Below are 25,054 nucleotides of genomic sequence, written 5' to 3'. Positions count from 1 at the left end.
GATCTTTTTGAAACGTATAAAATTCTAAAGGGATTGGACAGGCTAGATGCAGGAAGATTGTTTCCGATGTTGGGGAAGTCCAGAACGAGGGGTCACAGTTTAAGGATAAAGGGGAAGCCTTTTAGGACCGAGATGAGGAAAAACTTCTTCACACAGAGAGTTATGAATCTGTGGAATTCTCTGCCACAGGAAACAGTTGAGGCCGGTTCATTGGCTATATTTAAGAGGAAGTTAGATATGGCCCTTGTGGCTAAAGGGATCGGGGGTATGGAGAGAAAGCAGGTACAGGGTTCTGAGTTGGATGATCAGCCATGATCATACTGAATGGCAATGCAGGCTCAAAGGGCCAAATGGCCTACTCCTGCACCTATTTTCTATGTTTCTATCTTTCTATGATAGCACGGAGTGACCACTCTCCGCTGAACATTAATGGCTCCTCTGTTGATATTGTTAAGAGCACCAAATTTCTTGGTATTCACCTAGTGGAGAATCTCACCTGATCCCTCAACACCAGCTCCATAGCCAAGAAAGCCCAGCAGCGTCTCTACTTGCTGCGAAGGCTGAGGAAAGTCCATCTCCCACCCCCCATCCTCACCATTTTCTACAGGGGTTGTATCGAGAGCATCCTGAGCAGCTGCATCACTGCCCGGTTCAGGAATTGCACCGTCTCGGTTCGCAAGACCCTGCAGCGGATAGTGAGGTCAGCGGAGACGATCATTGGGGTTTCTCTTCCCGCCATTACAGACATTTACACCACATGCTGCACCCGCAAATCAAACAGCATTATGAAGGACCCCATGTACCCCTCATAGAAACTCTTCTCCCTCCTGCCATCTGGGAAAAGGCACCGAAGCATTTGGGCTCTCACGACCAGACTGTGCAACAGTTTCTTCCCCCAAGCCATCAGACTCCTCAATAACCAGAGTCTAAACTGACATCTACATCATTTATTATTATATTGAAATTTGTCCTCTACTGTGCCTATTGTCTTGTTTATTAACTATTTATTTATTAATTAATTATTGTACTGCCCTGCACTGTTTTGTGCATTTCATGTAGTCCTGTGTAGGTCTGTAGTCTAGTGTAGTTTTTATGTTGTTTTAAGTAGTCTAGTGTAGCCTTGAGTTGTCTCACATAGTCTAATGCAGTTTTGTGTTGTTTTATGTAGCACCATGGCCCTGGAGGAATGTTGTTTCGTTTTTATTGTGTACTGTACCAGCAGCTTATGGTCGAAATGACAATAAAAAGCGACTTGACTTGACTTGATTAGTTCCCTTCTAGTTCAGGTGTAAAGTGTCCCTTTTGTACAGGTCCCAGATTCCCTGGAAGAGAGCCCAACAATCCCTTATCTTATGTCTCAAATCTCAAATCTTATTCCCTCCCTCCTGCACTAACTCCATATCCATGTGTTAAATGGTATAACCTTCCTAATTCTGGCCTCACTGACACGTGGCACGGGTAGCAATTCTGAGATCACAACCCTAGAGGCCCTGCCCTTTAACTTAGCACCTAACTCCGTGAACTCCCTAAGCAAAACCTTGTCACTCGTCCTACCCATGTCATTGGTACCTACATGGACCACGACGTCTGGCTGTTCACCCTCCTACTGAGGGCTCAATCCGAGATGTCCCAGACCCTGGTATCCTGGAAGTAACATACCATTTGGGAAGCTCGTTCTCACCAACAGAACCCCCTGTCCGTTCCCCTAACTAATGAATCCTCTCTCATCTCTTCTACTCTCTACCCTTCTGAGTTACAGAACCACATAAATTTGATTGATACACTACCCCAGAATCTGAGGAACCTAACTTCAAGCAATTACGTACATCTGAAAAGTAAACAACAATTCAGAACATTGGAGATGGCCCACAGGAGATTTACGAAAATGATCAAAGGAATGAAAGAGTTAATGTATGAGGAGCTTTTGCTGGCTCTATGCCTGTACAAAATGGTTTAGAAGAACGTGGAGGGATCTCTTTGAAACCTACCCATGTTCCAAATAGTTTCAAGTTCCAGGGTGTCAAGATCTCTGAGGATCTAACCTGGTCCCAACATATCAATGCAGTTATAAAGAAGGCAAGACAGCGACTATACTTCTTATGAGTTTGAAGAGATTTGGTATGTCAGCAAATACACTTAAAAACTTCTCTAGATGTACCGTGGAGAGCATTCTGACAGCTTGCATCACTGTCTGGTATGGAGGGGGCTTCTGCGCAGGACTGAAAGAAGCTGCAGAGGGTTGTAAACTTAGTGAATTCCATCTTGGGTACCAGCCTATAAACCACCCAGGACACCTTTAGGGAGCGGTGTCTCAGAAAGACAGTGTCCATTATTAAAGACCTCCAGCACCCAGGGCATGCCCTGTTCTCACTGTTACCATCAGGTAGGAGGTACAGAAACCTGAAGCCACACACTCAGTGATTCAGGAACAGCTTCTCCCCCTCTGCCATCCGATTCCTAAATGGACATTGAACCCTTGAACTTTTTTAAAATTTCTGTTTTTTGCACAATTTTAATCTATTTAATATACGTATACTGTAAATGATTTATGTATTTATTATTATTTCTTCTAGATTATGTATTGCATTGAACTGCTGCTGCTAAGTTAACAAATTTCACGACACATGCCGGTGATAATAAACCTGATTCTGATTGTGATACTGTGAGGATCTAAGACCAGAGGGCACAGCCTCAAAATAGAAATATGTTACTTTAGAACAGAGATGAGGAGGAATTCCTTTAGCTGGGGGTTAGTGAATCTTTGGAACTCACTGCCACTCTCAGCAGTGGAGGCTAAATCAATGGGGAATTTAAAGCAGAGGTTGATCGTTTCTTTATTAATAAGGGCATCAAAGGTTATAGGGAGAAAGCAGGAGAATGGGCTGAGGGAAAATAAATTACCGGTAGCTATGATTGAACAGTGGAGCAGACTTAAAGGACCAAATGGCCTAATTCAGCTCCCATATCTTAGGGTTGATAAAAATAGTAAGCATTTGTGATATTGACTGTAAAACTAACAGATTGTGTTAAGAACCCATCTTCTTCTCTAAAGACCTTCAGGGAAGGAAATCTGTGTGCAACAACCAAAGGATGAAATCAAAGCTCTGCATTTCCACCACAGAGCCACCAATGTGGCTGACTCATGTCCTCTGGCAAGGCAAAGCAGGCCAGTCAGTTCAAGGGATTGTGAAGGATGGACAATAAATGCAGTGACATCCACATCCTGTGAATGAATAATTAAAAGATGGCTTCCGCTGTTAATTAACTACCTTGCATCCCGCTAATCTTTATGCAAAAGTGCTAATTCAGTCATCCTATTTATATTCATTTTCCTTCAGAAGAAAGAAAAGCATAGCCAAGGAGTAATTTCACTGAGGGCAGTCCATATTGATACAACTGTCTGCCAGAAACTGTGTAAATACAAAATATCTCTAACTTCATTAATTTGAGACATATCTTCTATTACCCAAGATCAAATGTCAGCCTGCTCAATTGGTGGGGAATTTTCAGATTTAGCTTCCTCAATAAATTAGATTTAATTAAAGTACACCCATTTTGGATTTTGAGTCATCACAGTATGGGCCAACTATACATCAAAGATCAACACACAAACCATTGGAGGAACTCAGTGAGACAGGCAGCAATTATGGATGGTCGAGCTGAAGGGCTTCCACCCGAAGCATCGACTGTCCATTTTCCTCCACAGATGCTGCCTGACCTGTCGGGTTCTTGCAGTATTGCCACAGCTTCCAGCATCTGCATTCTTCTTTGTCTCCATGTATCAAAGACAATTGTCAATGTCTATTTTTGCTTGCTTTGTCAGAGGTTCCTCAATGCATATCTATTATTTAACCAACTTGGTCCAATATGTAGATTATATGTAGAATGAAGAAAAGTCTAATTATTTATTAGTTTTTGGCTTTGACTGACTATTTATCTCTTTCTACGTTAGGTTTTGCTGAAACCAAAAAAAAAGGTGACACATGCTTTTCTAAAGGTGATGATCATCAACTTCCCCTCATTTCCTAACGATCAGCTCTAGAGCAGATGCCCGACAGCTAATTTGCAAGCTGATTCTCAATTCAGCTTCAGTTCACAATGCAGGAAGCAATGAGGAATGAGGGAATGGTTATTAACAACAAACACACCAACCAAACATGTCTAGTAACACACACAAAATGCTGGTGGAACGCAGCAGGCCAGGCAGCAACATGTCTACTAAATAGTTTCCCCAGCAATGATGAAACTGGCAGTCTTTCATTTGCTATGCATAATCTTGCAGGAAGAAAGAAATGAACACATACCATGATCTTGGTCTGGTGCCTCCAGATTATATCCGTACCCAAGAAGTGTGCGTACTGCTTCACGCAGGCTATCTTTGTTAGACTTTTTCGTGCGCTCATCCAACAGGGTATAGGGAACCAGGCGGGGGTTTCTTCTGTTTTTGACATCCTGTAACAAGATAGACATCAGTGCTGCCCATGGTAACTTTGAAGGTTTGGTGTCTTGCATGTCACACTCATTAATTAGTTTTCACATTGGAGGGTGGGGTTGAAGATGAAGTTGTCCAAGTGTGATTCATTACAGGGAGATGAGGTGTAATGTGCAATTAAGTGCTAATTGCAAACGAGTTCTCACCAAGTCCAACCTGCTCACAAGTTTACATTGGGCAAATAAGATATTTACTTGCAATACATGAGACCTGGGGCAGCAAGAATGTGTATGCCTGCACATTAAATATCTCAGACTTCACTTTGGTGAAAGGTGCAACTATTTATTTAGCATGGAGTAGATCCTTTGAGCTGTGCCATCCAGTAATCTCCCGATTTAACCCTAGCCAAATCATGGGACAATTTACAATGACCAATTAACCTACCAACCGGTATGTTTTTGGACCTTGAGAGAAAACCAGAGCACCCAGAGGAAACTCATGCAGTCATGGGGAGAATGTACAAACTCCTTACAAGCAAGTGTGGGAATTGAACCCGGGTCACTGGTACTGTAAAGCGTTGCGCTAACCACTAGGCTACCCAGCTGCCCCATGGCAACTATTATGTCAGGACAAGAGGTAATTGTCCTGAGTTGAACTGACCAGAGGACCGAAGCAGCAGCACGGATGCACAGGACACAGGGGACTTGGCTGGGGAAGGCAGGTCATAAGGAGACCACAGGGAAAGTAGAAATGCAAATTGGTTTATTATCATCACATCTACTGAGGTACAATGAAAATCTTGCCTTACATATAGTACATTTCATATTTATTACACATTGCATTGAGGTAATACAAAGTAAAACAATAATAGAGTGAAAAATAAAGCATTACAGTTAGAGGAAATAACGTAGGTAGACAATAAGGTGCAAGGTCATATCAAAGTATATGTGCGTGCAAGAGTCCATCTTAGAGTACTGGAGAGCCATCTTTAGTACTTCTAACAGTAAGATAGAAGCTGATGGTACATGCATTCATGGCTTTGTATTTTCTGCCCAACGGGATGGTGTGGGGGAGGGTAGTTTAGACAGCAACCAAATATCCTTAATAAAACAGTTAGTCCCATCTGTTATTTTCCAATTATGCTGAGGATCAGCTGCACTGTGTTTACCACATACAACTTTTCCAACATAGTTGTGTATTGCAAATATGACCAGGAGATCAATTGCTGATCTCCCTGCAGGAAATCCTGTTTAAAATGAAAATGAGTTTCTGAAATAAGACCATAAGACATAGGAACAGAATTAGGACATTCAATCCATCAAGTCTGTTCTGCCATTTCATCATGGCAGATCCATTTTCTTCTTAACCTCTTTCCCCTGCCTTTTCCCTGTAACTTTTCATCCCCTGGCTAATCAAGAACCTAAGAACCTACCACTTAAATCCCAGGGCAATGGAAGCCATTGTCCTTCGCTTTGGAATGCTGTTCACCATTTCCCACATGAACTCATAACTTCCCACCACCCAGACTCCTGAAAAAAATATCACTTGGACAACATGCTGAATGGCTTGGTATTCATGAAATAAAGAGGTAAAGGGGGAAAAATGGAGAAAAAAAGATGATGCAGTTGCTACATAAACTGGCTTCAAGCCAAACTTCCAATATGCTTATGCTAATAATTAATCTCCTATGGAGTTTATCAGTAAGGCAGCATCTCACTGCTTAATAGGAGTCAGCATGTGAGGTGTTGGACATTGAAAACCCCACAGGATTCCTTTATAATTTCAAGGGTTAAATATTTCACTGTGTATTTCGTCAGTGAATGTGCAGTATTAAAAGGAATAATCTTGCATGTATTTAATCCCTTTCACAACAACCCAAACCAAAAAAGTAGTTCCACAGTGCAGTTTTCAAAGTGATAGCTTTGTCTTCATTATAATGGTTGAAGAAAAGATGAGAAAACTCTTTTGGCTTTGCTCCGTTATTTTCTGAAAGAATAGGTGACCTTTATTAAACATTTAAATTGATCCGAAAGACATTGCCAGGAGTTTACCGTGGCGCTGAATGAACACAAATCCACCAATCATTTGGTTCAGTTCCATCAGATTCCCTCTTCTCCAGTCCTTACCTTTCCCACACACCTGGCTTCACCTATCACCTTCCAGCTGGCCCTCCTTCCCCTCTCCTCATCTTTTTATTCTGGTGTCCTCCCCCTGTCCTTTACAGTCCTGATGAAAGTTTTTGGTCACAGATGCCGAATGCTTATTGATTTCCAGAGATGCTGCCTGACCTGCTGAGTTCTTTCAGCGTTTGTGTGTGTTGCTCTGGATTTCCAGCATCTGCAAAATCTCTTGTATTTATCAGTAACTGGCTTCCTACCAATAAATCAATGCTCCCATAAAATTGCAACCAAAAGATTCATTTAACCTTCCCAAAAATTGGAAATAGATAGGCAATTATTTAGTCTTCTCTGCCTAATTAATACAGCAAAGTCAGTATTTTTTAACAAGCTGATATACTATGCAATGATAATTCAAACTGGTTCTTCAGCAAGGTACTCCTTTCTGGGAGATACAGAACATCTTTCTCAGCATGCAACTCCCTGCAATCTGTTAATGAGCCACAAATGGGATATCAAGAGACTTCTCTCTCTTTCATAATGATGTTGAAGAACACCAGCTTTATTTAAGCTTCACCTAATATCTCTAAAAATACCATTTTTCTCATTGGAGTAATAAAAGGGGCAATGCTGTGGGTGCAGGAGCCCATCAGATATTAGCAATGATGATTCGTCTACAGCCATATTTCTAAGGTTATATTTGTCGTGATGAGAACTCACACAGGAATTTAAAATCACCAAGCTTTGGAAGTGTTATTACACTTGCAAATGTGCCACTAATATCCGAGGAAGATATGTGCAGACAAGTCCATGACCTCGAGTTTTATACTTTGTAAAGATGATTTTTGGTATGGGATGGGGGCAGAGGATGGGGAGGCTGGTGCTCTCAGCGACCGTTTGCTGTAATCCCTGTAAACACTGTTTAGTACTGGGAAATGGGTGGTAGTCAGTTGAACATTTATAGCAACAGCTTGCATCATGAACACTTTTCAAATCATAACATTTGGTCCAACGTGCCCTGACATAATTTTAAAAAATCTCCTGAAACAAATGTCATCTCATGCTCTGGGCACTTCAGTTTACAGAACACAAATGTTGTATACTTTGCGTGGACGTGAGTGGTCAATTAGAAATGAATATGAAAATGCGGAAACCAATCTGTTGCAGATGCTAGAATTAAAACAGAAACACTGAGCAGGTCAGGCAGCAAATATAGAGGAAGAAATGTGACCTCTATTTCTTCGTCTATATTTGAGGCGGAAGATGTTCTGGGCAAGACATTAATGTCAGAATAGAGACCATTTAATAGATAGTCTATTGGTAATTTCAGTGGACCTTGCTTATACAGTTTCATACTTTTAAATGAAGGTTGTAGGTTGCATCTTAAATTTCCAATTTATGTCTGCATAGGAGAAAATACACAGCATGTCATCTTTAATTATTTGTTTGACATGCTACAATAGATTGGCCCCGGAAGTATCTTTTATCCCTCATTACCAGTACTTTCATCCAGAAATGATCCCTATCATGGACAAATCTTATTTAATCTACAGTATATTTAAAGTTTACAATTTGCACATGAACATCAGTGTTAATAAATCCAAGTCATTGCCTTTTATGTCTTCCCCCCATATGGTGATCTCACATCTCTCCCTTCAATTCATCAGTAAATTTTATGAAAAGAATCTTACTCCTTTCATCCAATTCTTTGGCTTAAGGTATTATTCCAAGGCATTCTACTAGTTACATCTTTTGAACCAAAAAATATGCCATTTTATTTGAATGACTTCTATTAGCTAATTCTCAATCCAAGCTAGTATATAACCAAAAGACCATAAAACATCCGAACAGAATTAGGCCATTCAGCCCATTGAGTCTGCTCTATCATTCGATCATGGCTGATCTATAGGCCCTCTCAACCCCAATCCGCTGCCTTCTCCCTGTAATCTTTGATGCCCTTACTAATCAAGAACCTATCAACCTCCTCTTTAAACATACCCAATGACTTGGCCTCCACAGCTGTCTGTGGCAAAAAAAATCCACAGATTCAGCACCCTCTTGCTAATGAAATTCCACCTCATCTCTAATCTGGTCCTAGTGCCTTCTGTTGCTAGACTCCTCCATAGAAGGAAGCATCCATATCCACTCTATCTAGGCCTTTCAATATTCGATACGTTTAACCCACAACTCTATGAACTTGTAACCTTTTCAGCTGATCATGATGGATCATGTACTTTTTAATCTATATTTTCAATAGTAAACACAAGTTACCCTCAAGTATTGCAATACCTTCCTTAGAAGTCTTTATTACTTTTGATTCACACTCTATCGTACAGTGTAATTTTGATTTTTGAGAGGATAGGGTACTGCGAGGAGCATGGGAAAAGAGACCAACAGACTTTCAAAAGTAGACTCATATCTGCATCCTCAACTTCCAAGCCAAGATGACAAACTCAATCCTGAACTAATCTGATTTTATTCTCAAAGCTATTCAATTTATTTTCATATTCATTCAAGGGATGTAGGCTTCTTCACAGACTGGGTCAGCATTCAAATTGCACATACATGAGAAAATCTGCTGATGTTAGAAATCCAAGCAACACACACAAAATGCTGGAGGAACTCAGCAGGCCAAGCAGCATCTATGGAAATGAGCAAACAGTCAACATTTCAGTCCGAGGCCTTTGATCAGGACCTGAAATATCAACTGTACTCTTTTCCAATAGGTCCTGCCTGGCCTGCTGAGTTCCTCCAGCATTTTGTGTGGGCTGTTTAAATTGTACAACCCTATTTGCCCTTTAGAAGGTGGCAGTGAGCTGACTGCTTGTACCTCTGCGGGCCTTGAGATGTGGGTACATCCACAATGCTTTTAGGAAGGGAATTCCAGGATTTTGATCCAACAACAGTGATGAAATGGCGAGATATTTCAATGTCAGGATAGTGTGTAGCACACTGGCAATTTCCAGAGTGGTGGTGGTCCATGCTTTTGCTACCCTTGTCCTCCTAGTTGCTAGAGGTTGCTGCAGAGATGGAATAGATCAATGCCACTACATGACGGTGTTGGAGTGTATGAATGGTTGCGAATAAGACACCGATTCAGTGGGCTGCTACATTCCATATGGTAACGTAAACAGTTTCAGGTTAAACAGTAACGTAAAATGATAGCTGGCCTGGAAAATGTAGAACCGTGGAACCCAGGAGTTCCCTGAGGAATATGGTTCCCTGAAGATAGCATCACAGATGAATGACAGGATGGTGAAGAAGGCTTTTGGCGTGCTGGCCATAATTGGTCAGGTCACTGAGAATAGAAGAAGGGATGTTATTTTGCAGTTGTACAAGATATTACTGGTGCCATATTTGGAATACTGTGTTTAGTTTTGGTTACTTTGCTATAAGAAAGATGCCATGAATTTGGAAAGGGTACAGAAGTGATTTACAAATATATTGACGGGACTTGTGTGACTCTGATATGGAGAGAGGTTGAACAGGTTGGAACCTTTTTCAAGTGGATTGTAGGAAAATGAACAGTGGTCTTACAGATGTGTATAAAATTATGAGGGCATAGAAATGGTGAATACACACAATCCTTTTCCCAGGATTGGCGAGTCAAAAAATAGAGCAGATAGGTTAAAGGTGAGAAGGGAGAGACTTAATAGGAACCTGAGGATCAACTTTTCACTCAGAGAGTGATCAGTACATTGAATGATCTGCTGGAGAAAGTGGTTCAGGCAGGTACATTAACAACATTTAAAAGATACTTTAGACAGTTGCATAGATAGAAACGTTTAGAGGCATATGGGCCAAATGTGGACCAAATGGAACTTGCACAGATGCAGTACTGGTCAGCATAGATCAGTTGGGCCAAAGGGCCTGTTTCCATGCTACATGACTCCATAGGTCCTACACTGGTTTAACATCCCAAAATGCAACATTCCATATTATCTAAGGCCACTTGCTAATCCTGGGCCCGTTTACCTAGCCGATCCAGATTGCTCTGTAACTTTTGATATCCTGCTGTTGAGTTTCTTGAGTTTCATCCAGGCAAGTGGAAAGTATTCCATCACACTTCTCACTTGAGCCTTATAGATGGTGGACCAGGCTTTGCAGAATTAGGAGGTGAGCTTTCTGCTATTGGGTCCTCCATTGGACAGGGTCAACCGTGGAATTTGTGTCCCAACTGTCTACATGATACACAAGCCAGTATGCAAGCCAGAGCAGTACAATATGGAGAGCAAGCTGTTGCCCACGTAGCAGTCTCCTTCCCTCCATGCACCTGGTCAATGGCCAAAGCCAATACAATTTAGCACCAGTGACATTGCAGGAGTTGCCAGTCAGCATTGAACTCAATGTATGACTGCCTTAGGAAATCCAGCTCCAGATTTTACCTCAGGATTTACTCCTGAAGCCTTCTCCATGAGTGGGCAAAAGGCAGTGGAGATTTGAGATCAGAGTTGTCCTCACTTAAATGAGCTGCCAACCATGGCTGACGAGGCCTATCTTCCCAAAACAACTGGTTTTAAGGTGCCAGTAATATGTCTTTTTTCCCCTTCTCCTGTCAGTGCAAACAGTTCCACAAGGCTTAGTAGCTAACCCACACATGAAGGCCAGGAGCTGGACTTAGTTGTCAGAAACTATTTTAGATGCACACCATTGGGACCATTTAATAGGCAGTGGGAGCTTATCCGCACTACTATCCCAGCCATAACAACCTCAAGGAACTCCTACTGTCTATAATAGGGTTTGGGTAAGAAAATACATACACTGTGTATAGGCCATTGCTAAGGACTAACAACACCTGTTGTGTTAATAGGATGCCTAGGTTGTACAGGTTCTCTCATCATGTCCAAATGGATAAGATGGAAGTTGAGATGGCCACCAATTAGCTTATGATCAGACAGCAAAACTTGAGAAGGGAAAAGCCATGCACCCAACATAACAAGGGAAAGACCACAGCTTTTATCACATCCACGGGAAGAGAGATCATAGGATCCAGGCGGTGTATGAACACATGAAGCAGCTGCTGCTAGTCTCAGGCTTGGCTATCCTGAGCCCAGCAGCATTCGTAGGGAGTGCCACACCGCGTACACCTGCCAACCAACACCAGCCCTCATGGACAACTTCTCCAGATGCAGAAATGGCAGCTGGATCTCCCTGAGCAGCAACACACAGGAACAGGGAGGGCAGGGGTTCACAGCAGGTTCCTGGAATAGCAGCATGCTGAAGCAAGGAACACAGGGCTGCTGTCAGTTTCCCAGCAGAGCAGCACTGTCGGTAAAACGTGTCTGCATATAATGATATAATGACACCTTTTAGATTGGATTCCATTAACACTCTTATTCTTGGGAACATATCCTATGTATTAAGTGGTGTAGCAGTGCATTAGTCAAGTAAGCCTCCTCAGAACTGCTTCTAACATATTAGCGTCCTTTCTTAAATAAGGAGACCAATACTGTGCACAGGACTCCAGATATAATCTTACCAGTGCCTTGTAGAAGTGAAGCATTACTCAGCTCCCTAAACAATAAACAATTCGCTTTCTGATTTGTTAAGCTGGTAGTATAAGTAGCATTTGTACTACTAGCTTTTTTCTGAATTATGAAGATCATGCACCAGGACAGAGACGACAAACTTATTTTTTATTTTTCCTGCCACAATCTCCAATTCTGCATTCTCCCACATTATGCTGACTTATACTCACGTAACCTATATCACTTGTAAGTTTCTTTATATCTTCTTAACAATGTATTCTCCTATTAATGTGTTATCAGTAAATATAGCAATCATGTTTGGTGTCTTCAGCCAAGAAACTTAGGTAAGTTATAATAAGTTAATATCCTAGCACCATTCCCAAAGTGCAACTCTTATCAGGCATTGCCAGTTAGAAAAAGAACCACTTATGACTATTCTGATTCCTACTGGCCAAGGAACAAAATGGTGGCTTAAAACCAGTCAATAATACCATGGAGGCAGACCCGACAGCAGAGTGCTCTCTCTCTCTTTGATCCTTATAGTGCCTTGCTTGATTCGAAGAAAGATCTGGACACCAGAACCACAATAAGCTCAAGAAAGTCTGCGGATGCTGGAAATCCAGGGCACCACACACAAAATGCTGGAGGAACTCAGCAGATCAGGGAGTATCTATGAAAGGGAACAGTCGACGTTTTGGACTGAGACCCTTCTTCAGGACTGGAAAGGAAGGGTGAAGACACCAGAATAGAAAGGTGGGGCGAGGGGAAGGAAGATAGCTAGGAGGTGATAGGTGATACCAGATAGGTCGGAAAGATATAGGGCGGGAGAGGAGGGAGTCTGGTAGGAGAGGGGACTATAGGAGAAAGGGTAAGAGGAGGGGATCCAGGGTGAGGTGATGGACAGGTGAAACGAGAAAAGAAGCCAGACTGGGGAATAGAAGAAGAGGGGAGGGGGAGGCATTTCTTTTCAACTGGAAGGAGATATCGAGATTCATGCCATCGGGTTAGAGGCTATCCAGACAACTATGTCATAAGGCCAAAACTATTGCAGTGAGAACCTCTGGAATTTCAGGATAAGGGAGAGCTTCAAAATTTTGACCTCTGTGGTTGGGAATCTGCTGGAGTCAATTGTAAGGATGAGGTGATGGAGTACTTGCTGACACAGGATAAGTACAAAGTCAGCATGGTTTCCTTCAGGGAAAATCCTGCCTGACGAACCTGTTGGAATTCTTTGAGGAGATGACAAGTAGGATAGATAAAGGGGATGCAGAGCGAAGTTAAGATGGTGCTAAACGGCAACTCCTTTGTTTGTATCTTTGGAAGCAGCTCTATTTCCATCTTTAATATCTTTATTTTTCCCTTTCAGGGTTGTTTTGAAGACCCTGACCTGGAGTTACACACGGACTTTGGTTTTTTGCGGGAATGGGACCCGTTCTCGGGGTTTCAGGCCTCTGTTCAGCATGCCAAGGGTTCGGCCTGAGAATCCGACTCGAATTCAGAAGCCTAAGATCTTGGGGCTCTGAATACGGGCAGGTCGAGAGTCAGTGTCACGGCAGGAGACCCATGTGTCAACGGGGGAGTCTGAAAATCCACTGCTGGGGGCCCAAAGACCCGGGATCTTTGTGATCTTCAGGCACAGAGCTCGAAAAAAGCAAAGTAACGGACTTTTAACACCGTAAACCAGCGAGTTGTTTGTTATGTCTCCCCCCCCTTGCTGGGAAAATGGAGACACCTCTTTCTCCCTTGTTAGGGAGAGAGAGAACCTGCGGTATGTTGAATGCCGGGTGAAACGCAAAGTCTTTCGGGTAACTGCAAGTCTGTCTTTGCCATTGCTTTGCTCACACTTGAGTGCTCGGAGGCAGTGCCATGCCTGCTCTTTTTTTGCTGGTGGTGGGAGCGGGGATTGTTGCTTGCTGCCACTTACGTGCAGGTGGGGGGGAGCTGGGGGGTACTTTGGGGTTCTTACATTTAACTTTCGTTCATCCTTTGGGGCACTTCTCTGTTTTCCTGGATGTTTGTGAAGGAAAAGCATTTCAGGATGTATATTGTGTACATTTCTCTGACACTAAATTGGATCTTTGAACCTTTGCAATGGATGTTGTATATTTGGATTTTCAGAAGGCCTTTGACAAGGTGCCACACAAGAGGCTGCTTACCAAGGTAAGAGCCCATGGTATTACAGGAAAGTTACTAACATGGTTAGAGCATTGGCTGATTGGTAGGAGACAGCAAGTTGGAATAAAAGAATCCTTTTCTGGTTGGCTGCCAGTGACTAGTAGTGTTCTGCGGGGGTTGGTGTTGGGGACCACTTCTTTTTATGCTGTATATAAATGATTTCGATGATGGAAGATTGGTGGAGGACCAGGTAGTGTTCAGGAAACAGGTAAGATGCAGAAGGACTTAGATTAGGAGAATCGGCAAGAAAGTGGCAAATGAAATACAATGTTGGAAAATGCACAGTCATGCATTTTGGTAATAGAAGTAAATATGCGGACTATTTCAAGATGTTTAGGAAACAAGAGCCAGGATGTGATGCTGAGGCTTTATAAGGCACTGGTGAGGCCTCACCTTGAGTATTGTGAACAGTTTTGGGCCCCTCATCTTAGAAAAGATGTGCTGACATTGGAGAGGGTTCAGAGAAAGTCCACAAGGATGATTCCGGGAATGAAAGGGTTATAATATGAGGAACATTGGTTGGCTCAGGGTCTGAACTCGCTGGAATTCAGAAGGATGAGAGGGGATCGCATTGAAACCTTTCCAATGTTGAAAGGCCTAGACAGAGTAGATGTGGAAAGGATGTTTCCCATGGGGGGAGAGTCTAGGACAAGAGGGCACAGCCTCAGGATAGAGCAGCGCCCATTCAAAGCAGAGATGTGGAGAAATTTCTTTAGCCAAAACATGGTGAATTTGTGGAACTTGTTGCCACATGCAGCTGTGGAGGCCAGATCATTGGGTGTATTTAAGGCAGAGATTGATGGGTTCTTAATTGGACTTGACAATCAAAGGTTATGAGGAGAAGGCTGGGAACTGGGGTTGAGGAGGAGAAAAACAAAAGGATCAGCCATGATTGAATGGTGAAGCAGACTCGATGGGTCAGATGGCCTAATTCTGCTCCTATGCCTTCTGGTCTTATGGTCTATGTCTAAGTTTCTAGCTCTGCCATCTAATGAAGGAGCTCAATACATTTCATGGAAGTTTTCTATTGTCCATTCAGAAATCTGATGGTGGTGGGGAGGAAGCTGTTCCTAAGATGTGTGTGTCTTCAGGCTCCACCATCTGCAGTTGGGTTGTATGGGATCGTTGTGATTAGTGTAATGCTGTAACAGCGACAATGATCCAGGTTCAATTTTGCCACTGTCTGAAAGGAGTTATACCTGCGGTCACATGGGTTTCCCCCGAGTGCTCCAGTTTCCTCCCACATTCGAAAGACTTACAGGTAAGTAGGTTAAATAGTTGCATGGGTGTAATTGGGACAGAAGGGCTTGTAACAGTGCCATATCTCTAAAGAATTATTTTTTAAATCCTAAAGTCAAATTAGAACAGAAAATATCAGCAATATACAGTAGATCAGGGAGCATCGTTGATGCAAGAGAAAAATCAACAACCTAGATCAATCACCTCTTGTCAGATCTCTGAAGCTCCCCATCACCGGACTCAACCTAAACATGCTGTTGCTGGGATGGATGGAGTTGGCAGTAGACTGACACAGATGCTGTATGAAATGGACTTTTTCTTCCAATTCTCGGTTGCTAATAATAACATATTCAACGTAATAAAAAAGTCATAATACACAAATGTAGTTCTTCACGGTATTGGTTACATTTCATCAGCCCCATTCTATTTTTATCAGAAGTGCAACAGGAGATGACTTTTAACATTTTTTAATCAAATAGAGTGTAGTTTTAGCGCAGATTAATCACATGAAGATGAACGGCACCTCATTCTAATATTTCAAGTCCTTTACACTACAATCTTGAAGGTACATTTGATGTCCTAATTTTTCATTGTTGTAATATACTGTAACTAATTTGACTCATTGAAGCACTACAGATTTTTCTTGTATTTGAAGGATCTTATTTTAAGCTGGCAATAAATATTAATATACATAATTAATCAAAGCACTTCTCATATATAAATTCCTGTGTCTCCACATTTCTACTCTGACTTCAGCAGCCTATAAATCACTGATATCCACCTTGGAAAAACAATTTCATTTTGAGAAAATTGAATAGAATTCTAAATGCAATATATGATTCATTTGAACATAATTATCTGCAGGAACAAGTAAAAGGCATTAAGTCCTCATAACTTTTCTTTATTAATATCAAACCCACAAGTCTATCTTTTCACTGCCTCCATTAATCACCTCACTTTAGAAACTTAATTAACCCTCAAAGCCACATACACGACCATTTGAATGCCCTTTCCCAGTAATATTGACAATTAGTACAACGTGATAGAACTAAGAAAAATGCCCTTTTGATTAATGCGGATGTAAGCAAGTTTGAGTTAATGTCTGGAAGGAACAAGAGTCATAAAGTTCTCACTTAACTTCTCACCATGCTATGGTATTCTTACTTAATGGTGATCCCAGTGAGATATTCACCAATGGACAGTGGTGAATCTGCAAAACTGTGACCTCTGTATCAGAAGATTAAAGACATCATTCAGAGACATGAGCCCTCAATGCAGGCCGACACTGATGCAGAAAGGGATGGTTAGAAGTGTCATCTCTTTGAAGATGCAGCCACAAGAAAGCAGTATTAATCATCAAAGACCTTCAATATCTGGGCCAGGCTCTCTTCTCACTCCTACCATCAGGCAGGAAATACAGAAGCCTTCAATCCTACACCACCAGGTTCAGGAATAGTTATTACCCTACAACCATCAGGCTCCTGAGCCTGCATGGAGAACTTCAACCACCTCCACTCTGAACTGATTCTGTGACCTACAGACTCACTTTCAAGGACTTTTTCAACTCATGTTCTCAGTATTTTTTGTTTGCACAGTCTGTCTTCTTCTGAACATTGCTGTATGTCACTCATTGTTCACATATGGTTTTTTTTCTCATTTAAAAAAATATTTTATACTTTTTTTTCTTTCTGGGCATCACAATGTTTTGGAGGAGAAAAGACTAGATTTTGCCCACAGCATCCAACACTGCTCTCCTAAAAGACACATCTTTAATTTTTAATATTGTGCATTTGATTTGATTATGTTCTGCTCTTCAGGGACTGGAATATACCATCCTTACTCAGTAAGCCAACCAAATGATTCCAGACCCACATATGCAGTAAGGAACTCAGTGGGAAATTAGCAGTATTCAATAAATATTTGTAATGCCAGCAATATCCCAGCCAAGGACAAATGGATGAAAATATATTGTGCTTTTTCACTATTTTCAAAATTATTAATGAGATTAAATTAATTTTCCCAATCTGAAGGAAATTTAAACCAAATCTATGCAAAATCTTCTCATAACTTATCCATCACTTGTTGAATTTGCAGTAAAACACCTTTAATGTCATCTGAGACAAAATAATTCACTTGGAATTGCCAGTGTGAGTGGTATGGGGTAAAGGTGGAGACTACACATAAACCATAATACCATAAGACATCATAGGGGCAGAATTGGACCATTCAGCCCATTGAATCAGCTCTGCCATTCCATCATACCTGATCCCGGATCCCACTCAACCCCATACACCTGCCTTCTTGCCATATCCTTTGATGCCCTGACCGATCAGGAAACTATCAACTTCTGCTTTAAATATACCCACAGTCTTTTCCTCCACTGCAGTCTGTGGCAAAGAATTCCACAGATTCACTATTCTCTGGCTAAAAAAATTCCTCCTTACCTCTGTTCTAAAAGATCATTCCTCAATTTTGGGGCCGTGCTCTCTAGTTCTGGATACCCCCCACCACAGGAAACATCCTCAACACATCCGCCTTTTCTAGTCCTTTCAACATGAATCCAAATGCTTTGGATTTTGTCCTGGGTAGGATCTAACCCAAAACCTGGTGAAATTAGGAAGTCGTTAGTCTACTTACATGCAACTCGAAACTTGTTTGGCCCATACATGTTGGTGTTGAGGACACTTCGAGTAATTATAAGATACAACTGAGAGATCCATATAGGTCCCAAATTGCACTAAAGGCTGCACAATCAAAACAGGCCTTAGGCTCAGTGGATCAGGACATGGTGAATGAAAGCACTGACTCACTTACAGAATAATCCTCCTAGACCTCTCTGCCTTTCTATTAAAACAATAAAGTACACAATTCATGTATGAATTGAAATGCCACCTCTGTTGGTAGTGGCATTTTAAGGGAAGATCTCAGTGCAAGCTCCTCAGTCCTGGCTGACAGAGGTTGGATTTCCCAGAGAAAACTCACTTGTTACAACTTTACAAGCTGTATATGGATACATGCTTTGATAATAAATGAGCTTTCAACCTTTAAAACTACTCAGTAAGGTGCTGAAGACAGACCAGTCCAGTACTGCCTATCCTCATTCTACAGTAAGGAAGTCTGCAGTATAGTGCGGTGTTAGAGGTAAAAGCACTTCCCTACAAATACACAACTTCTTCAGCAGAAAAGGTGGAAAGAGGTGCTGCAGCCATGCACTCATCTGGCAATGGGCTCATTAAAATTTCACAGGCTGCTGAAACTTCCATTACTTCCACTCTGTCTAATCAGCAGCAAGCCCCTCGGGGAACCAACTCAGAACGTGACATCCATTGCAAACACAGACAGGACATGGCTTACCTGCTGAATACCATACGTCCAACCCTGCCTGATGCGGTCTCTGGCCCAAACATTGTGCGCATTCTCTGCCAGCTTATCCACCATGGCCTCCTGGGTTGAGGTTAATTTGATGTGGCTCAAATCCATAGGAGCTGGCTTGTAGCCACTGGGCAGCTGGTAGCTGTGTCAGAAAATATAGTAGTTATCATTAGTCATTTTCAGTTATTTACACGGTGCCATGTTATTTAGGCATAAGAACCGAGACAGTACCTCTTCAGATTCTCCAACCACCAATACGTTGTATTACTTAAGATGACAACTCAAGGAACTCCCAGAAAACACCTGAGGAACTGCACCTCATCCTCTGTTTAGGGTTTGTTGGAATCTTTGGGACCCAGTACTGAATCCAATAATTTCAGATTGCCAGCATTTCCTGTGCAAGACACACAGTATGCTGGGTGAACTTAGTAGGTCAGGCAGCACCTATGGCGGGAAGCAAACAGGTGATGTTTTGGACTAAGACCCTTCATCAGGACTGGAAAGGAAGACTATAAGACACAGGAGCAGAATTAGGCCATTTGGCCCAGCATGTCTTCTCCATCATTCCATCAGGGTTGATTTATTATCCTTCTCAACCCCATTCTTCTGCCTTCTCCCTGTAACCTTTGACACCCTGACTAATCACGAACATCTGCTTGAACCCAATGACTAGGCCTCCACTGCCATTTGTAGCAATGAATTCCACAGATTTACTACCATCCAGCTAAAGAAGTTCTTCCTCATCTCTGTTCGAAATGGATGTCTCTCTAGTCTGGGACTGTGCCCTCTATCCTAGACTCCCACACTATAGAAAACATCCCCTCCAACTCCACTCTTTCGAGGCCTTTCAATATTCAATAGGTTTCAGTGAGATCCCCCTGATTCTTCTAAACTCCAATGATTACAGGCCCAGGGCCATCAAACACTCCTCATAGGTTAACCCTTTCATTCCTGGAATTATTCTTGTGAACCTCCTCTGGACCCTCTCCAACGCCAGCACATCTTTTCTTAGATTAAGGGGCCCAGAAGGGAACAGAAGCCAGAATAAGAAGGTTCAGGGAAGGTGAGGAGCACAAGCTGGCAGCTGGCATGAGTCCAGGAGAGAGGGATGAAAAGGAATGACGTGAGAAGCTGGGAGCTGATAGGTGGAAGAGGTAAAGGGCTGGAAAAAAAGGAAGCTTATAGGAGAGTACAGCATTTCCTGTCAGCTTCAGAAATGGACAGTCTGCTGTAGAGTCATCTAGCTGCAAACTTAACTCCATTTTTCAGTCAGTACTGGATATCATCTAATCTGCTACGTAGCTCCAGCATTCTCCATAATTTCAGATTTCCTGAATTTCTGTGTTTTACAGTTTAACAGTTTCAACATTATCTCTCAACCTACACTCCTTCATCTTATTCTCATTAGACCAGGGGTTCCCAACCTTTTTAATGTCACGGAACCTTACCAATAACCAAGGGATCCATCGACTCTAGGTTGGGAACCCCTGAGTTAGACTCATCTGGACAGATCAACTCTACCATAACAAGCATCTATTTCCTTCTGTTGGATGGCATAGAAAGCTCCTCAGCTTACAAACTCTCAACTTTCATACAACCCATACGTACGACCAACCATTTGGGAGTCCAGTGGAATGTATATCACTTCAGTAGCTAGTAAGTTAGTTAGAGCATGATTGTCATTGTTGAGGACAAGAAGACCACAGTGCTGCTCCATTCAGTGCAAAGCAACATACTGGGAATTCAATTACTAAAAACACAATGGCTATATTTAAAATAACGTCTAAGTTACAACTGAAATAAAAACAAACAACTCTAAAGTGGGGCATTATTCCGTTGCATGACAGCCCTGAAGGAAAAGCTGTTTTAAGTCTGGATGGTCATGCAGAGATGTTTCTCTATCTTCTGCTGGACGGGAGGTGATTACTGCAGCGAGATGAGCCCATCACAATTTGCTAAGCCACCATAGACACTGAGAGTTGTGGATGGTTTCCATATTGGGTAATTGTGTCCCAGTGATGTTTTGTGCATCCTGATCACTCACTTCAGTGCTTTTTAGAACATAGAACATAGAAAACCTATAGCACAGTACAGGCCCTTTGACCCACAATGCTGTGTCCAGCGTTTCCTTACTTTAGAAATTACCTAGGATTAGCTGTAGCCTTCACTTTTCTAAGCTCCATGTACCTATCCAGGAGTCTCTTAAAAGACCCTATTGTACCCACCTCCACCACTGTTGCCGCAAGCCCATTCCACACACTCACCACTTTCTGCATAAAAAACTTACCCCTGACATCTCCTCTGCACCCCCAACCTTTGTGTCATCAGCAAATTTACTAACCCATCCCTCCACTCCCTCATCCAAGTCATTTATAAAAAGCCTGAAGAGAAGGGGTCCCTGAACACCACTAGTCACCATCCTCCATGTGGAAGATGACACATCTACAACCACTCTTTGCTTTCTATGGGGAAGCCAATTCTGGATCCACAAAACAAGGTCCCCTTGGATCCCATGCCTCCTTACTTTCTCAATAAGTCTTGCATGGGGCACCTTATCAAATGCTTTGCTGAAATCCATATACAGTACATCTACTGCTCTACCTTCATCACTGTGTCTAGTCACATCCTCAAAAAATTCAATCATGCTTGTAAGGCACAGCCTGCCTTTAACAAAGCCATGCTGACTATTCCTAATCATTATATGCCTCTCCAAATGTTCATAAATCCTGCCTCTCTGGATCTTCTCCATCAACTTAGCAACCACTGATGTAAGACTCACTAAGAAGTACTGTTTGATTTGTTGCAGCTAGTGTACCATGCTGTCATGCAGTAGGTCAGTATGCTCTCAATTATACATTGATAAACGTTTCCTAGTGGCTTTTGAGACATATTTGCTCACTTTAAACTTCTAAGATAGTATATAGGTGCTACTGTGCCTTCCCTACTATCTGGGAGGTGTTGTGGTCCAACACAGCTCCTCTGAGATGTTCACTCCCAAATAATTCAAGCTGGAGACCCTTTCCACTGTTTCACTATTTATGATAGTGGAGCTTGCTCACACCCTTTTGATTTCCCTTTCGCACCTCCTCTCTATGTGCTGTTTTCTTGTTAACCTCGGTCTCTGTCCTACCCCAGGCATTCCACTTATTCTCTTCACCCCATCCTCCTCCTGCAACTTAATTGATGCTTATTTGTTCACTTCTCCCATTCTAACACTGGATCGTTAATATAAAAGGTTATACCGTTTGTAGCCTTCTTCATAGATGCTGCCTGACCTGCTGAACAATTTCAGCACTTCGTCATTTTAGTTTGGATTTCTAGCATCTCCAGTTTTTCTTTTGCTAATATTTGTAAAACCATCAGCATGAAAGTAGAAGGGGAAATCCATTTCATGAGTTCTTTTGGGTCATGAAATACATTGTTTGTGACTCACAAATTAACAAAAATGAATTAGTTTTTAACATTAGATTGGTTTTATTTGTTACATGTACATCAAAAATACAGTGAAATGCATCTGATAGTGTGTCAGATCTAGTGCGTGAGGATTGTGCTGGGGACAGCCTGCAAGTATTGACACACTTCTGGCAACGACATACTATGCCCACAATTTACTAATGTCAAACATGCCAGAGCAGCCTGAGGAAACCTACGCAGCCACAGCGAGAAAGTATAAGCCCCTTACAAACAATGGCGGTAATCGAACTCTGATCAGTAATTGATGGTACTATAAATGGTTGTACTACCCACAACCATGATTAACCAACAGAACCAAAATCAGGAGTACAGTAGAATCAGGACCAAAATTATGGCTGTGGGGGAGGGACAATGTTTGCTTGCCTAGTGTATTATACATTTCCTAACTCAAAAGGCTGTTAACTGAGATCCTCGGCACTCAAGTTCTGAATTTCACTTACTTTCTTTCAGCCTAGGGAGACTATGTGAACAATTCTGTAAAACTGCAGCATTACAGTCTTTTCATTGACATTTGCTGCATATTTTCTGTGTCACTTTCAGATTTGTAATAATTCTGAGCCACCAGATTACCAGGCAAGAATTCAAGCTTGGTTAATGTAATTCCACTGCTAATGCACTGGTTTGTCTGTAAGGTTTCACTGCTAATGTAATGGTTTCTCTGTAGCAGCAGTGTTTGGGTTATGACTAGAGATAACGGAGGCTTTGGAGTGTGCATCATCCAATGAGAGGCATGTTGTTACTTTCTTGTGTGTCTGAGAGGAGGTATTTGCGGTTTTTTGTCAGTGAGGGATGAAGAGAGAAGACGTGAGAGGAGCAAGCCAGTAGACCGCAGGACAGAGTGGACTTGGAGTGAGGGTCCAGGAGTCGACAACACTTGGAGGAAATCGATGGGGAACTAATGGACGGAAAACCATGAGCTCCAAGGTACACAATAGACTGTTTCATTAAAACGCGCTCTTTTTTGTTTTCTTTACTAACTCTATAGCCAATTTAAGAATCATAAAGCTCAGTTGTTTAATTGCACATGCTGTACCATCTAATCTTTTGTGGTACTGAATTGTAACAGGGGAACACATCACGCAGCATCCACACAAACGAGATTTCATCAGTTTGGCAGGGGCAACAACAGTCTTCCATTAGATTAATGCAGCCCACCGAACCTGGGGTTTACACTGACTTTGTGTCTAGTGGTCCTAGTGTAGATGCTATATAGCCTCCTCCCTGATGGCAATGGAAAACACAGTTCAATGAGCAGGGGTGGGGGAGGGTGCTACTGGCCTTTATCCGTACCTTTCTGTATAGAGGTCCTTGATGGTGGGTAGGCTAGTGAGGGTGATGTGCTGGGCAATTTATACTGTCCATTGAAGAACCTTCCTGTCTGCTGCAGTGCAGTTTCCACTACTGTGCCACTGATATAAAGAGTGTTGTGAGTGATGAGAGCTCGCCTGAAGTCGATAACCATCTCCTGTGTCTTGTTGGCAATGAGGAAGAGCTTATTCACCTGGCACCAGGACTCGAGCTCCTCCACCTCCTCTCTGTAGGCACCAACGTTGTTGTTGGTGATGAGCCCCACCTCTGCCATGTTATCGGCAAATTGTCAATGTGATTACTCGGGTGCTTGGCCGCACAGACATGTACGAACAGAGTGTACAGCAGTGGGCTCAGCACACAGCCTTGGGGGACACCTGTGTTTAGGATAATGACAAGGAAGGAGCAGTTGTGCATCCCAGCTATCTGAGGTCTTTCAGTTGGGAAGACCAACCTCAGTTGCACAGTGGTGTATTTAGACTAAAGAGTAAGATTTTGTTCACCAAGATTTGTGGGACAAAAGTGTTGGATGCTGAACTGAAATTCAGAAGCAGCATTCGGATATAAGTGTCCTTGCTTTCTAAATGTGTCAGGACCAGGTGCATGACAGATACTACGACGTTTGTGCTGGTAAGCATATTGGTGAGGGTCTAATGAAGCAGAAATGGAGTTTTTGATGTGTGCCATTACCAGCCATTCAAAGCACTTTTTCACGATTGGTGTCATTGCCACTGGGTAGTAGTCGTTTAATTCTGAAGGTGTACAGTTCTTTGGTACAGGGATGATGGTGGCTGATTTGAAGCATCCGGGGACAGCAGTCTGGATGAGCGAAGTGTTGAAGATGTCCGTGAAGACATCAGTGAGCTGATGTGTACGCTCCTTGAGTATTTGGCCTGGGATGTTGTCTCGCCCGGCTGCTACAGTGTCTCTGCAGAGTCCCTCACACATCTGCTGCTGTTAGACAGTGGCTTCTCACCTGGGCAAGGAGTAACTTGTATGGCTGGCACTGTGCTGCATGCTTCGAAGCATGCATAAAAGTTGTTTACAGCATCAGGGAGGGGGGTGTCACTGGTACAGTCGATACTGTTTCTCCTTGCACATTCGGTAATATCCTTGATGCCTAACTACACACGCCAGGGATCATTATCAGACAGGTGCTCCTGAATTTTTTGTGCATAGGTGACCTTTGCCCTCTAAGATGAGGTCTCTCCTGGCTGCACCGAGAGCTGTTCTGTCACCAGACATGAAGGCAGCAAATCAGGCTCTCAGTAGCGAGCACATCCCAGCATTCAGCCAGGGCTTCTCGTCCGGCCGTAAGATGGCCATTCTTGAGGTACCAACATCATTTGCGCACTTACTGATATAGCTGATGAAAGATGAAGCATATTCTTTGAGGTCTCCTTTTGAGAAGGGGGCAGATTGAACACCAAGGCTCATGACAGCTGCAGCATCATGACTAAAGCATTCTC

At 42.5% G+C, this 25,054-nt stretch overlaps 1 protein-coding gene across 2 annotated transcripts in view; it reads right to left on the bottom strand.

Annotated features, from left to right (window-relative positions):
• Positions 1-25,054, bottom strand: part of ryr2a (ryanodine receptor 2a (cardiac)) — a 727,422-nt gene that overhangs the window by 323,520 nt on the left and 378,848 nt on the right. For both annotated transcript variants that reach the window (XM_073050574.1, XM_073050575.1), the window contains exons 24-25: positions 18,786-18,945; positions 4,305-4,452 (exon numbers count right to left, since the gene is read on the bottom strand). In XM_073050574.1, coding sequence (XP_072906675.1) covers positions 4,305-4,452; positions 18,786-18,945 — 308 coding nt within the window. The remainder of the gene's footprint in view (positions 1-4,304; positions 4,453-18,785; positions 18,946-25,054) is intronic.

This window comes from Hemitrygon akajei, chromosome 7 (assembly GCF_048418815.1).
Source record: "Hemitrygon akajei chromosome 7, sHemAka1.3, whole genome shotgun sequence".
NCBI lineage: Eukaryota > Metazoa > Chordata > Chondrichthyes > Myliobatiformes > Dasyatidae > Hemitrygon > Hemitrygon akajei.
This window is presented reverse-complemented; position numbering and strand designations above follow the sequence as displayed.